Source organism: Typopeltis vanoorti, chromosome 24, assembly GCF_054136105.1.
Source record: "Typopeltis vanoorti isolate ZY-2024b chromosome 24, IOZ_Tvanoo_1.0, whole genome shotgun sequence".
NCBI lineage: Eukaryota > Metazoa > Arthropoda > Arachnida > Uropygi > Thelyphonidae > Typopeltis > Typopeltis vanoorti.
This window is the reverse complement of record NC_143572.1, coordinates 7,137,164-7,153,245: the sequence shown is the minus strand read 5'-3', so window position 1 is coordinate 7,153,245 and position 16,082 is coordinate 7,137,164. Positions and strand designations below refer to the sequence as shown.

Below are 16,082 nucleotides of genomic sequence, written 5' to 3'. Positions count from 1 at the left end.
GTGGGTGAGGGACAGTGAGCTGAACTTCAGGTGCATTTTGCATAAGAAAGCAAAATAGCTCACAAGATCTTGAATAAGACAAGTAGAGATAAAATTATTCCTTTTTTTTTTTTTTTTTGAATATATTACTTCAATATGGGGATGAGGAAATGGTCGAGAGGATCCTGAGATGAGTGACCAAGATGGTGATAAGTCAGTGGAATGCTCCCTGTGAGGGTGGATTGAAGATTTATAATTTACTATTATATAGGATAGAAACATAAGTTATTAAAGCCATTTGCTAAGTTTGATGCAAAAGAAATTTTTCAATGCATAATATGAAAGGAGAAGCTTTCCATCATTTTAAGTTATATACAAGTTTAATATGTAATTAGCCTTTTTTTATTTATTGTCGTTTCGCACTTAAACTGGTCCAATGAACTAACTACTTGGTGTTTCAGAGACCCAAAGTTGTAGAAATCATCCAGCAAAACATAATGCAGTGACTGTTCATCGTTAATATTTTATTATTATTTAGTCATGAAATGATGTGACAGATATTACTCGTTAACGGATTCAAGTAACACACATCAGTATTGAAATAGTGGTATTTGGAATAACTGACGATCAGCTATTCCTTGTTTTTATTAGTCTGAAATTGTTTATTAGCATACTGATGATTTAGTTATGTTATACACCCTTTGTCCAAAAAAGAAACCAAACTTTTCGAAAATAGAAGACACTAGTGGCGCCACCTGTTGTATCTTTTTTGTCGAAAGCGGCAACCTTCATTAGTGTTGTGTCAACTGTTTGACATTTGTTTCATTAGAAGCAGAGTTATAGTGCCAAGAGTGACAGTGTGTTTTGATAAACGGTCGGAAAATGAGTTTCAAACAGAGAGCCGCGATTGACTTTTGTGTTAAACTTGGTAAAAGTTTTACCGAAATGCATCAAATGCTTCAAAAAGCATACGGTGATGAATGCTTATCCTTTACTCAAGTTTACAAGTGGTTTAAGCGATTTCAAAGTGGTTGTGAGATGCTTGAGTACGACGAAAAGCTGGGCCGTCCAAAAACTGGACTGAGCAAAGTCAACATCCAAAAAGTGCGTGATTTCATCAATGAAAAGCCAAAATTGTCCAGGAGATTGATTGAAGATGAATTGGGGGGTTTCAAAATCAACTGTGCACAACATTTTGACCGAGAGTTTGGGCCTTTGTAAATTGAATTCGCGATTTGTTCCCCACAAGTTGATCGACAACCAAAAAATGTATTGAGTTGAACACTGTAAGGACCTCATTAAAATTGCTCATAAAGACTCAAACTTCCTTGAAATGATCGCTACTGGTGACGAAACATGGTGTTTTGAGTATGAGTCTGAAACAAAGTGCTGAGTGGAGACCACCAGAAGAGGGGCATCCGAAAAAAAAAAAAAAGTTGCTTGGAGAAGTCAAAAGTAAAGACAATGCTGATTTGTTTCTATGATTCCAAGGGCATTATCCACGAAGAATTCATTCCGCCTGGCCAAACAGTCAATGGTGAGTTTTATCTCGAAGTTTTGAAGCGATTGATAGCGAGAATTCGTTGTGTACGGCATGAATATCGTGATGCAGGCAGCTGGTCACTTTTGCACGATAATGCACCATCTCATCGTTCGAACATTGTGAGACAGTTTTTGAGCAAAAATTAGTGTTGGATCACTCGCCGTATTCACCTGATTTAGCACCCTGTGACTTCTTTCTTTTCCCCTGACTTGATTTGCTGATGTTCAAGCGGCAGTAACCACGACCCTCAACAGTATCCCAAAAACCTATATAAAAAACTCATTTAATGAATTAATTGACCTTGCCAGATGCTGTATCGAAGCTGACAGAGAGAGAGTACATTGATTGAAATAAATGATTTGAATAATTATAATTGCACTGTGTTTTATTTTCTATCAAAAGTTCGGTTTCTTTTTGGACAGAGGGTGTATATGAAGATTTTTTTTTATAATAAACCTCATTCGATGCTTTAAGTTTTCATTATAATATAATTTGAAAAGGAATGCCTTACCTTATATTTTTATTTTTTTATTTTAGCTCTTCCAAGAGACATTAAACCAGATTCCCCTAGATTTTTAAGAGCTGATAGGCTTCTGATTTGTAGTTCTGCACGATGTTCTTCTTCCTATCTGAAAAGGTGGAGTTCTGAAACAGACCTGCAAAGTTATTCCAGTAGAATTAAAAAAGAAAACACATGTATTTCAGGAAAAGTAAGAAATAGCTCATCATGTTCATGCCTATTGAACTTAGTAGCTCAAGTAAATGATTTATTAAAGCCTTCAAAACTAGGAACAGTTTCTAAGAAACAATCAGAATCTGATAAGAACTCTTCTTGTATTGAGAAAAGTGAAATTCAAAGTTATAAGCAAGCAGCATTGAGCAACAAACTTTTAGCAAAAGAAATTGAATATTCTCATACCTATCCTATCAAAATCCCTGTTGATAAGACAGACAAAAGAAGTATGCACAATTCTGAAGAACATTCACATAAAGCATTATTTCAAGCATCAACTGCACTTCACAGTACAACAGATCAGCAGCAGGGAACTGAAGTATCAAGTGTTTCACCAGATGTCATTGAAAAGCCTGCTGATGATAGTTCAATAGAGAGTGATGAACATGAGGAACATGAGATTGAGGAATTAGTTCTGTTCGTACAAAATTTTAATGATATGGTGCTGGTACTAGTGGGAGATGATTTTATATGCAGTAGTTCCCACTTAATAAATACACTGGTATGATATATTTTTTTTCCTTTTTGTCTTTTTTCTTTTTTAAATTTTAGAATTCTTTTCAATTGACAAAATCAGTTGATTTTTTTATTTATCTCTTGTGAATATTTACATATTAGCATCTCATTGTATTCATAAGCATATGCTTAGGTTTAATTTTTTAACTGACATACTTGTAATGTAATGGGAATTGCATGCTTAACTGGGAAATAAAATTTAACAGTTTAAATTCATATTCCTGTATTTCTTCTTTGGTGCATTCATCTTTGCGTTTGGTTAGCTGATTGGATAGCATACTACCTTCTCTCCATCCAACTGGCTGTGAATTTGAATCCCACTCTGGCCATGGATACTTTGTGAATGTCTTCATGTGGTAAATGAATTTTGTCATCCTCTGTGAGCCCCTCCTTGAAGGCTTAAAGTGGCTTGCAAAAGTTCCATGTTTGATTTCTAAGCATAATTACAAGATCATTGAACCTTAGCCCACCCACAATACCAATAATAATGAATTATAGGTTTACAACCTTTCATAAATTCACATTAACATTTTTTTTTTCGTTGGCTATGGCAGTTAAATTTGAAAACAGCCAAGTCCACCATCTTTGTTAGCTTAAGACATTGTTATTGTTTATGTTTGGAGTGTCTTATATGGCTATAGCAAATTCTGTAGGGATAAAAATATTCATATTTCAGTGTGAAAAACCTATATATGCTTTTGTAGGATATCCAAGATATGTGCATTGCATTATGGGATACTGAGGCAATTGATGTGAAGTCATCAGCCTCTATATACAAGTAACCCAGTCATGAAGTGACATCACATGCAGACTGTAGAGGATAAGGGACTGGATAAGTCGTAGACATTTAGCTATCAGAATTAAAGCTGACCATACGTGCGATAAAGATTAAGTCAAGGCAGAAAAGGGTGGGGGACGTTAAAACAGTGGAAGTAAGTGAAGATATAAAGGTAAAGACTTTAGTTATATACCACTTTACAAATACATAGTACATATATAATATAATATATAATTTAAAAAAATAATAAAACCAGCAGCACTAGCCACAGAATTTCATGTAAAAAGACATAGCAAATTGTTTCTTATAAGACTTAAAAGAACTTAGTGCGAGGATAATTTGGATTAGGCTTATTCCTTATGAATAATCCTAATGAGAAAAATTCGTATCTGTTAATATAAGTACATAAGCTGACATTCCTGATATGTACCATTAGGAGTAAAGGATATAATGATAGTACTACATGAGAAGGTTACATCATTACTAATTTCCCATCAACAGTATCTCTCCAAATTGATCTTTTATCTGTCAAGACTCCAATGTTATCACATCTTATATTTCTATCACCTAAGGCACTTTTTACTATATCAATCCACCTACATCTTGGTCTTCTTCTGGGCCTTTATGCCAACCTGGCAAAGAACACTCATTTCTCTAATCTTTCCTCTTCCATTCTGTTTAGGTGAGCCTGAGATGAGTTTTGCTTACACATTTCTAAATGTTAACAATCCCAAGTTCCTCCTGAATATCCTTCCTCTTTAGTGTGATACTGCCATTGATGCCATCTATTCACTCCACTAATTTTTCTCAGAACTCTCATATTTGTGGTTTCCATTCATTGATCAAGTATTTTATTTCTAAAGTAGCTGTCAGATCTGTAAGTTAATTGGTTTGAACAGTGTCTTGTGTACAGCTAGTTTAGTTTTCCAATTTTTCTCTTATTGCATAAAAATTTATTCAGTCAACTTCCTATCATATCTCTGTTAATCCTGTTGTCTATTTCCGTATTTCATTTTGATATCTTCACTTAAAATTGTTCTTAAACAGCTGAAATGTTTTACTCGTTCTAGAGGTTTTCTATTCAGGATGCAGTTGATGTTTGTTTTCAATGTTTCTGCATATTTTCATTATCTTTCTCTTTTTATTGCTGATTTCATATCAAATTTATCACAATACTTATTCAATTTATTATTATTATTATTACATGACACCTCCAGGGAGTCCAAAGACCCATCGAGGGAGGGCACCTACTCTATAACTCTCTATCTCCACCACTCAATCAACCAACTACAATGAACCGCAACTACACCAACACCATCTACCGCCCACCCCCACCACTAGTATTTTCACAAACATCCATGCCCACAGTAGGATTCGAACCAACAGCCTTTTGGCTGGAGAGCAGATACGCTAACCACTCGGCCAACTAGGGCTGGCCAAGTAAGGGAATCTTGCAGACTTGTATTGGATTTATTTAGAAGTAACATCTGTATAAAGTAAAGAGTTAAGATTAATATCTGCAATTTTGATATCAGGTTTAATATCATTTAATATCACAGGAAAGTGATATTAAATGATCCATGTAAATAATAACAGTGGAGATAATGTGCAACCTTGTCTCACACTGATTTAACATCAAACCATCTTGCTGTAACTCAGTTCTAACAGCTGACTTGCAACTCAGATATAGACTAAGTATTGATCTATATAATTTCCCATTTACACCATATAACTAGCAGTTTAAACAGCTTTTCTCTTGCCATCTTGTCATGTACTTTTTCCAGATCTATGAAATTTAAATACAGATTCTCATTATATACCCACGATTTCTCAACAATTTGTCTTAAAGTGAAATATGATCCTGACAACTGCTATTTGGCCTGAATCAAGCTTGTTCTTCAAGCTTCCCTTACATAATTTTTCTTAGCTGTTTTTCAAGTATACTTGCATAAATCTTTAAAAGGAACACTCAGTAGAGAAATACCTCTGTAATTCTTACACTCAGTTTTATTTCCCTTTTTACAGATGGGTACTATGAGAGCTCTACTCCAGTCATATGGAATTTGACTCTCTGATTAGGCCTTCTGAATTATGCACTGTGGCCACTGTAAAACTTTTATACCTCCATATATGAGCATTTTAGTTTGGATGTCATCTACTCTAGCTATCTTTCTCCATTTCAGGTTTTTGACAGCTTTCTCCACTTCAAGTATTAATATGTATTCTTGATTGTATTCCTGTTGAGTGTTTTCTACCACAGCTCAATTGCTGCTTGTTGTGTTTAGCAATCTATAAAAGTAATTACTTCAGACATCTAGAATGTTTATCTTCACTTTGATCATTTCTAATTTCCATTCCTCTATTTCTAAGCTTTTTCAATAGTCTTCAAAATATTTTTCTGCTTTTCTGATATTTATTTTAAATGGTCTTACCAAAGTCTTCCCATGACCATCTTTAGTTAGGTTTACACAGTGCTTCACTTGCTTACATTTTTCTCTGTATTCTCTAAGAGCACATTATTATTATTATTATTATTAGACACCTCCAGGGAGTCCAAAGACTCATTGAGGGAGGGCACCTGCTCTACAGGTATCTCTCCACCAAACTGACCACAACTACACCACCGCCATCTACTGACGACAATTACCACTAGTAAGCACATGGTGACTTACTTGCTAGGAACTTTTGATATGCTTTCTTCTTTTCCTTCACTGCCACTTTAACTTCCCAAGTCCATTTTGGAGTTCTAATTTTTCTATCATTGCAGACAACTTCACCATATGCCTCTCTGGATAAATCAATCAGTTTACTTCATAGTTTGCCACTTAATCTCCAAGGTTTGGTTCTTGCTTTCAATCTCTTTTTTTTTTTTTTTTTTTTGAATAATGTTTATGTATTTTAGTCTACAGTTCATGTCTAAAATCTGCGCAACTTTGATTCATTTTAAAACTGTCTTATACACTTTTTTAATATTAAATTCAATTTAGTATTTAGTATTAAATTTAGTATTACACAATTTAGTATTAAATCCTGCTCAAAAGTAAATGATCACTCCCTATTTCTCTTATACTATATATTCTCACATCCTGAAAGTGGGGGAAATCATCTCTGTCAACAATAACATTGTGAATGAGACTTTTCTTATTTTTTTGCATCTTCTCTCCACATGAATTTGTGCACATTTTTAAGTTGGAACATGATGTTATTAATAACTAGTCCCTGTCCTGAACAAAAATCTAGCAGGTATCTACCATTATTATTAGTTTTGCTCTTTTCTCCATAATTTCCAAAAACATTTATATATCTAGTAATCATTTCTTTCTCTGCTGTTTACCTCTTCTACAAGGACCTTTTCCTTTTTCATTGTGTCAGTTATCTTCTTTAATGACTCAAAAAAAATTCCTTCACTTTTTCGTTAGTGCAATGTTGTGGGCTATAGGCACAAATAAGTTACCATCGTGCTGATATTTTCCCAGATCACTGTACTGTACTTGGTATTGTCTGCCATTCAAGAAGATTATTCTCATATTAGTGTTGTGTTCTATAGCTACTTCCTTCTTTTCTCTCATTATTTTTGCCTAAATATATTTTTTATTTGTTGCTTAAAACTCATTTATTTTTGTCTTTTGTTTCAGTCTTTGTTTATCATATTGATCTGGTACTTAGCCAGTTCTTCTGCTAGTTCCATTTCTTTTCCCTTGATGCTTCTTATGTTGATAATTCCAATCTTGAACTCTGCTGACGTTGAGTTGGGATGTGTTCTGGAATTTGTTCCAGTCTCTGACTTTCATTGTTTGCCCTGGTTCCCTGATGAAAACAATGAGGTCTTGTTTAACTGGACGACCCTCAATTGATGTGAAATTCTGTTATGTTGTGCCATTATTTTGCATTATGGTTTAAGCTAATAAGAATACAATTTTGTCAGCTAAATTCAAATTGCCAACCCATCCTCGTTCATTTTGTATCGTATCCAGATGGATACATAACAGGATGCACCACGAGAAGATGAGGATTGGACATTGGATCAGTAGCCCTCTTTGGTTCTTCATATTCCTTAAAAGGCGACGAGGATTTATTTTATTTGATTTTTTTATGGTGCAAAGACATCAAGAGTCATACTGCACCAGGTGACAGCAGTACATATAGTAATTGGTTAGTAGGACAATCACAAACATCCATGCCCTTGGCAGGATTCGAACCCACAGCCTCTTGGCTTGGAGAGCGGATATGTAACCACTGGGCCAACTGAGGTCTTCTCCCAGTTATACAGCTTTGGCCCATAAGCTCCTGCTGACATACTTTGAATGATTAAAGACCAAAATTTTATGGTTAATAAATTTATTTCATAAAGTTGAAGTTTGTCTTATTCAAAAAATTAATATAAAGTAAATGGTTTTTTGATATTTTACATTTTCATTGTTATATGTAATTCAGTAAACTTATTTTTAAAAATATCTATTTTCAGCACTTATGTTAGTGTTAAAAAAAACTATTCAAAAATTTTTGAATCCTTAACCCAGACATTACACTTTCAGTGATTTTTATAACTAGGAGATATGGTAAATGCACAAGTAAACAAATACATCTATATATGTAAAACTAATTTTAGTACCAAAACATGTATGATAGAAGAAAAATCTTTTAGAAAATTAATTTTCAAACAAAACTGTTATAAAGAATTAGTTCAAATTTTGCAATACATTATTGATTTCCAGATTTTGATTATTATTATCTAAGCATCTCTATGGAGTGACTTATCAGAGCAAGTGTAAGTACCAACCGTTATGTACACTTGCTGTTGCACTTCTCATTAAGCATATTCACTGACAAGACACAACTTCTGATATCTTGTTTTTTCTTGCACTGCTCTCCAAGAAGAAAATCTATTCACATCCTCGCTAATCACACTGTTATGCAAGTTTCATGGGTGTTTTTGAAGAAACTTTTCAATTCTTGTTGAATTGAAAAATTTATTCTGCAGCTGTCATATAAACTCTTCTTAGTAATTTATGCTTTTTATTATTATTATTATTCAGGCCTCCATGGAGTCAAAAGACTCATTGTGGGAAGTCCTTCCTAGGAAACATAAAGTCTGTCATACCCTCCTTAACTCATTGACTGTTCTCGCTCTCACCACTCTATCAGGCAATGCATTCCACAGTTCATCCACCCTCCATGCAAAGAAACCACTCCTCACCCTCTTGCTCACAGCTTCCTTTCATAACTTGCAGGGATGGCCACTTGTCATCACTCCTTCCTGCTGTTCAACCAGCGAAAGAACTCCCTGGTGTCAACCCTGTAGCCACCTCTCAACAGTTTGAAAGTCTCAATCATATCACTCTCCTTCTATCTACCAAACTCTGCAGTCCACATTCCCTCAGCTGATCCTCATAACTAACATTGTACAGTCCTGAAACCATTTTTGTTATCTGCCTCTGTATCCTGTCCACAGTTAATTTATCCCCTTCAGATCCTGGGGACCAAATCTGAGAACAATAGTCTAAGCGTGATCTGATCAGGGTCTTATACAACGGAATGATGACTCTTTTTATCTCTGCAGGTAAGCGTCCTTCTCAGTATTGCAGCAATTCTCTGTGTTACTTTCACCACCTTTGCAATATGTTCCCTGAATTTCAGGTTTCTATCAATCATCAACCCCAGATCTCTTGTCTCCAGTGCAACTCCTCCAATAGAGTATGAAGTATCCCATCGATGTGTCCCAAACTTCAAGACCTTACATTTTGCTGTATTACACCGACATCCCCATCTGTCTAGCTTATTCAAATCCTCTTGCAGGGCTACCACATCTGCACTATCCCCCCCTGCAATCCACTGATAATGTCATCGGTATAACGGTTAAACAATATAGGCCCCAGTACTGAAGGCCCTGTGGGACCCACTTGCAACCTTCTGCCACCTTGAAACTGCCCCACCATACACAACTCTCTGATACCTATCAGAAAGCCAATCCTGAATCCAGCTGACCAACCTGATATTACATTTCTATTACATCCTTCTTTTCTACTTGTTCACCAATATTTGTAACCCATAAACCTTCATTTGCATATAGGAAGAATTTCAAAGAGCTCTCTCTGATGTTTTTGAGAAGTTGGTTCTCATTGAGAACCCACATTTTATGTATGTGTGTTTGCAGTATATATTTTTACTTATTCCCTTGCACTCTGAGTGGTTTAATTTAAAAAAACAAACAAGCTGATATTAAACTCCATATTTTTAGCTTGCAACTAGATTTGTATCCCAGGATATCTCACACTCTAATTTTACCACAGGGAGACAAACTTATAATCTTTATTTTTCTTTTAAGGTTATACAGTGATCAGCATTCATATTTATAAATTTAGGGACACAAAACACACCTGATGAAAAGATTATTTTACTGATTAATAATAAAATAATAACTTTACGTTTCGACCCCTGTATTGAGGTCATCATCAGAAGAATACATGTGTATAAGAACCAAGCTACATGCTGTTGCACTCTATACAGGTAAATTACATCTACGTTGTTAACTAATCTTTTTTCATAGCCTGCCTTCCAGTGATTAAAATAAGAAAGAAAAATACATTAAACTCTGCTAAAGTCCTCACCTACACGTACTAGGATTCTTCTGGAATTATACAGTTCGTATTGTTATATTACGATTATCTTCTGGATTTGTATAGTAAGGTTGCTATTGAATGTTCAGGGGGGAAAAAAACACTTCACCAAGTCTTCTTGTATTGAGATTTTTCTTTGTGGTTGCTATGAAGGTTGCAGATGGGTCCTCCACATTCTTAGAATGGTTAGACAATCATTTTTATTCAGATTCGGATCTTGTTTGAGCATTTCACATGCTTCCTTGAATTTCTGCACGAACCAGGTTTTGGTGCGGTGTAGGGCTATGGTACCTTTCCAATCAATTCTGTGGTATGTTTGGAGTGTGTGGTCAGAAAGACCGGTTTTTCCAAAATGGAGATATTTTATATGTCATTTGTGTTCATCCTTCCTGATTGGGATGATTAGCCCTGTTTCCCTTATGTATGGTATGTTACATGTGCAGTGCATTTTGTAAACCCCTGGGTGGGCTAGGTGTGGCAGAGGATCCTTGAAAGAACTGAGTAGGTGTCTTGATTTTGTCGGTGGTTTAAAGGTGGTTTTGATGTCATATTTGTGTAGTGTTCTGTCTATTTTTTCTGAAATGCCTCTAACGTATGGTATAGCAATAGCATTCTTTAAATTTTTTTTGTTATTAGTGGTATCTTTGTGGAGGATCTTGTGAATGGTTTTTATACTGTATCCATTTTTTATAAAGGTATGTTTGATGGTCTCATATTCATGGTTAAGAGCTTGTTCATTTGAACAAATAGTTTGAGCTCTGTGTTTAAGGGTGCTTATGACCCCTAGTTTTTGTGTTGGGTGGTGATAAGAAGTTTTGTGTATGTACTGGCCAGTGTGTGTAGGTTTGCGGTAAACTGAGAAGGAGAGACAGCCTGAAGGAAGATGTGTGAAAAGTGTGTCTGGGAATGGAAGAGAGTTGTTTTTTCTATTTCAATGATGAATTGGATGCGTTTGTGTTGTTTGTTCAGGTGGCTGAGGAATGTATTTAGTGCTTTGCGGCCTTGGCGCCAACTGGTGAAAATATCGTTGACGTATCTGAGCCAAATTTTGGGTTTTAGGCAAGCCCACTCTTTGCTCAAAGTCTTCCATTTAAAAGTTCTCTATTAGTGGGGGGAAGTGCTGAGCCCATGGCTATACCCTATTTTTGAAGGTAAAAATTGTTTTGCCACATGAAATATCCGGAGCTGAGTACGTGGGCATAGAGGGTCGTAATGTCGTGTGGAAATATGTTCTGTAAGAGCAAGATAGTATCATTGATTGAGACATTGGTGAAAAGGGAAGTTATGTCAAAGCTAACTAATAAATCTTGGTCGTTGATTGTAATGTTTTTAATTTTGTTTATGAATTGTGTGTTTTTTATGTAGGAAGGAGAATGACCAACCAATTCCTTGGGTGTGGCTGGTAATTTGGGATGTCGATTCCTTCCACAATTGGACGTAAAGGTGTGTCTGTTTTGTGTACTTTTGGCAGGCCATAAATTCTGGGTGCACGGACATACTGCGGTATTAATTTTTTAATTGTTTCCTCCGGCCACGTGTTAACTGATTTAAGTAGTTCAGCAGTTTTCTTTTAGTTGCGTTGTGTGGGGTTGTAATTTACCATTTGGTAGGTGTTGTGGTCCAATACCAAATGGTTCATTTTTTCTATGTATGTAGTCCGATTTAAAACAACAGTAGCATTCCCTTTATCTGCTTTTGTGATAATAATGTCATGGTTATTTTTTAGGGATTTGAGGGCCAGTTTTTCAGCTTTGTTTAGGTTGCTGCTTAATTGTTTGGTTGAATTTAGTAAACAGGCAGTTTCCATCCATATTTTGTCAGCTAAATTGTCAGGGATGGATCTTAAACCTCTCTCGATATGATAGATTATATCTAGTTTATTTACTGACCTTGGAGCAGTGTCGTAATTTAAACCTTTCTCTAGTAGCGAGAGTTCACCTTGGGCGAAGTTGTAATCCGATTGGTTGATAACCAGACGGTGGTCCGATGGTGGTTGGTTGCTCCTAACTGCATTTGTGGGTGATTGGCTGCTCCTTTCGTTATGCTGTCGTAATTGTCTTGTGCTTTCCTGTAGTTTTAATGCTTGAAACTTTGTTATTAATTGTTCTTTGTTTTTGAGTAATAGATGCTTGGTCGAGTCGTCTGTGAACTTGTCTAGAATATCCAAAATTTCTGGATTAACGTAACTGGATAGCTCAAATTTTAGTTGTAACACTTTGGCTTGGGTAAATGCTAAGTTCTTTCGTGCCTCGTGGATCTCTTCTCTTAACAATGCTTTTTCTAGCCTGGCATAGATATGGAGCGCTTTAGCTGATGTAAATTTCTTCTGTAGTTTAATGCAGTTGGGTATTAAATTTATGGCCTGCCAAAAGTACAAAAAACAGATACACCATTACGTCCAATTGTGGAATGAATTGACAGCCCGAATTACTACTTAGCCAAAAAATTAGAGGCCACACTCAAGGAATTGGTTGGTCATTCCCCTTCCTACATAAAAAATACACAACAATTCATAAACAAAATTAAAAACATTACACTCAACGACCAAGATCTATTAGTCAGCTTTGACATCACTTCCCTTTTCACCAATGTCCTAATCAATGATACTACTATCTTACTCTTACAGAACATATTTTCACACGACATCACGGCCCTCTTTGCCCACGTACTCCGCTCCAGATATTTCGTGTGACAAAACAATTTTTACCTTCAGAAAGAGGATACAGCCATGGGCTCACCACTCAACCCCCCCCCCCCATAGCAAACTTTTATATGGAAGACTTTGAGCAACGAGCTCTAGAGTCAGCGTGACTAAAGTCCAAAATTTGGCTCAGATACGTTGACGATAATATTTTCACAATTTGGCCCCCACAGCCGCAAAACACTAGATACATTCCTTAGCTACCTGAACAAACACATTCAATTCACCATTGAAATAGAAAAAACTAACTCTCTTCCGTTCCTGGACACACTTGTCACACGTCTTCCTTCAGGCTGTCTCTCCTTCTCAGTTTACGGCAAACCTACACACACTGGCCAGTACATACACAAAACTTCTTATCACCACCCAACACAAAAACTAGGGGTCATAAGCACCCTTAAACACAGAGCTCAAACTATTTGTTCAAATGAACAAGCTCTTAACCATGAATATGAGACCATCAAACATACTTTTATAAAAAAAATAGATGCAGTTTAAAAACCATTCACAAGATCCTCCACAACGATCCTCCACAAAAAACTTCTTATCACCACCCAACACAGAAACTAGGGTTCATAAGCACCCTTGAACACAGAGCTCAAACTATTTGTTCAAATGAACAAGCTCTTAACCATGAATATGAGACCATCAAACATACCTTTATAGAAAATGGATACAGTATAAAAACCATTCACAAGATCCTCCACAAAGATACCACTAATAAAAAAAGATTTCAAGAATGCTATTGCTGTACAATATGTTAGAGGCATTTCAGAAAAAATAGACAGAACACTACACAAATACAACATCAAAACTACCTTTAAACCCCCAACAAAATTAAGACACCTACTCAGTTCTTCCAAGGATCCTCTGCCACACCTAGTCCACCCAGGGGTTTACAAAATACATTGCATGTGTAACATACCATACATAGGGGAAATAGGGCGATCCATCCCAATCAGGAAGGATGAACACAAACGACACAAAATACCTTCATTTTGGAAAAACCGGCCTTTCTGACCACGCACTCCAAACATACCACAGAATTGATTGGAAAGGTACCAAGTCCCTATACCGCACCAAAACCTGGTTCGAGCAGAAATTCAAGGAAGCATGTGAAATGCTCAAACAAGATCCGAATCTGAATAAAAATGATGGTCTAACCATTCCAAGAATGTGGAGGACCCCATCTGCAACCTTCATAGCAACCACAAAGAAAAATCTCAATACAAGAAGACTTGGTGAAGTTTTTTTTTTTTTTTTTTTTCTCTCTCCCTGAACATTCAATAGCAACCTGTACTGTACAAATCCAGAAGATAATCGTAATATAACAATATAAACTGTATAATTCCAGAAGAATCCTAGTACATGAGGACTTTAGCAGAGTTTATTGTAGTTTTTATTGGCAATTTTTTTTTATCACTAGAGGCTAAGAAAAAAGATTAGTTAAGAACGCAGATGTAATTTACCTGTATAGTGATCTCAACGTAAAGTTATTATTTTAAATCAGTGAAATAATTCTTTTCAACACATGTGTTTTGAGTCCCTAAATGCATAAATATGAAAATTTTGGACTTTTTGCTTCTTTCAGTATCTCTTTTGTCTTTGCTCATTCCATGCTTATTTTCTTTCTTATAATTTATATCTGCCAAACTTTTTTTCAACTCCTTCACTTCAGCATCTTGTGTCTATCATCAAGCACACCTCTGATCACAGAATTGATCAGGATACTTGCTCTCCTCATCTCTTCCCTCTATATGATGTCCCTTTTCATTCCTTTTGCCTCTGCTTTATCATTTCTACTGCACTATTAGTTTTTTCACTTCCTGTAGAAGTTAAAGGCTAAGCACAGTCTTTCATTACTGCTGTCACATCATTCTCCTTGTTTTCGATCACTTCTTTCATGTTATCTTTCTGCCAACTTGTCCTGGCACATTTACATTTTATTTACTTTTACTTACCTCTTACAGCTGTTTTCCTATCTGCATGCTTTCTGATGCACGCACACACACAAGCACACACACACACACACACACACAATTTTTGCCTTTTGTTACTATCATTCACTGCTCCTCTATCCTGGTTTTGAAGTGATTCATTCTGCACTTAATAAAATTGCAACTGCTTTTTCTTCTTTTTTAATTCTTTTTAAAAGATAAATATACTTAATACAAAACACCATACTCAGTGCCAAATACATCACCTGCAAGATGGGTAACAACCATATCTAAATAGTGACATATGGTTTACAGGATAAAAATTAATGTACGTATATACAAACATGGTCTGTGAGACCACTAGTTTTATTATAGTAGACTGAAGTCTTTGTAGTGATATCCAACACTACTGACATAATCAGTGACATGTTGCAGGCGCCCTGTACACTTTGTCTTTTCCTCCTTTAAAGCTGATGAAAAGATCATTACCGTCAAATTGAGATAGCTGGATGACAATGTTGGTATTCGACTGCTGTTAGGCATCAATTCATATTATGAATTATCTAAAAGAACTGTTTTGACTTTTCACTTATTTGTATATAATGAGTCCACACATTATAAATATACTGAGCTAGTCTTGTCTTGTAGATGTGCATAATTTCTACAGCTTGGAAACAAAGCACACATGACATTAACACACTGTTGGTTGTGGAACCTCTTCTGTGATCAATATTTAAAAAAAAAAAAAAAATGGTGACCATAAAGTAAAGTGTACTACTGCTGTATTTACTAGTTATTATGGCTTTTTTTCCTGTTTTGCAACCACTTCATTCCATCAGCATTATGATAAGTGTGTTCTAGCATGCCATACTCACTTGTATAATAGGAAGCAATGCAAAAGTATATATACACAAGTGTGGTTTTCTACCTTACAGCACTTTGCCATAAGTTACACTGCTGGTTATATGACTGTGTGCTATTCTCTCTCTCTCTCTCTCTCTCTCTCTCTCTCTCTCTCTCTCTCTCTCTCTCTCTCTCTTTCTCTCTAAGTACCATGATTTCCATGCCAGTACATTAAAATGTAATACTTTCATTCACAATTACTACCTTTACACACTATCCTGGGAATTCATCCTCTTCTTGCTGTCATCAGCTTGGCAACATCACCATGGTTTTTTTAACTACTGTTTATTTTATTTTTTTTATTTAGTGCCACTCCTGTGAAAGGTATAAACATATAGCATAGTGAGGGTAGGCTAAGGTTCAGACCTGAATCAG

The 16,082-nt window shown here is 35.7% G+C and overlaps 1 protein-coding gene across 4 annotated transcripts in view; it reads left to right on the top strand.

Annotated features, from left to right (window-relative positions):
- Nucleotides 1-16,082, top strand: part of HPS4 (Hermansky-Pudlak syndrome 4 protein) — a 304,728-nt gene that overhangs the window by 240,838 nt on the left and 47,808 nt on the right. For all 4 annotated transcript variants that reach the window (XM_090413587.1, XM_090413586.1, XM_090413589.1 and 1 more), the window contains one exon: nt 2,060-2,757. In XM_090413587.1, coding sequence (XP_090269713.1) covers nt 2,060-2,757 — 698 coding nt within the window. The remainder of the gene's footprint in view (nt 1-2,059; nt 2,758-16,082) is intronic.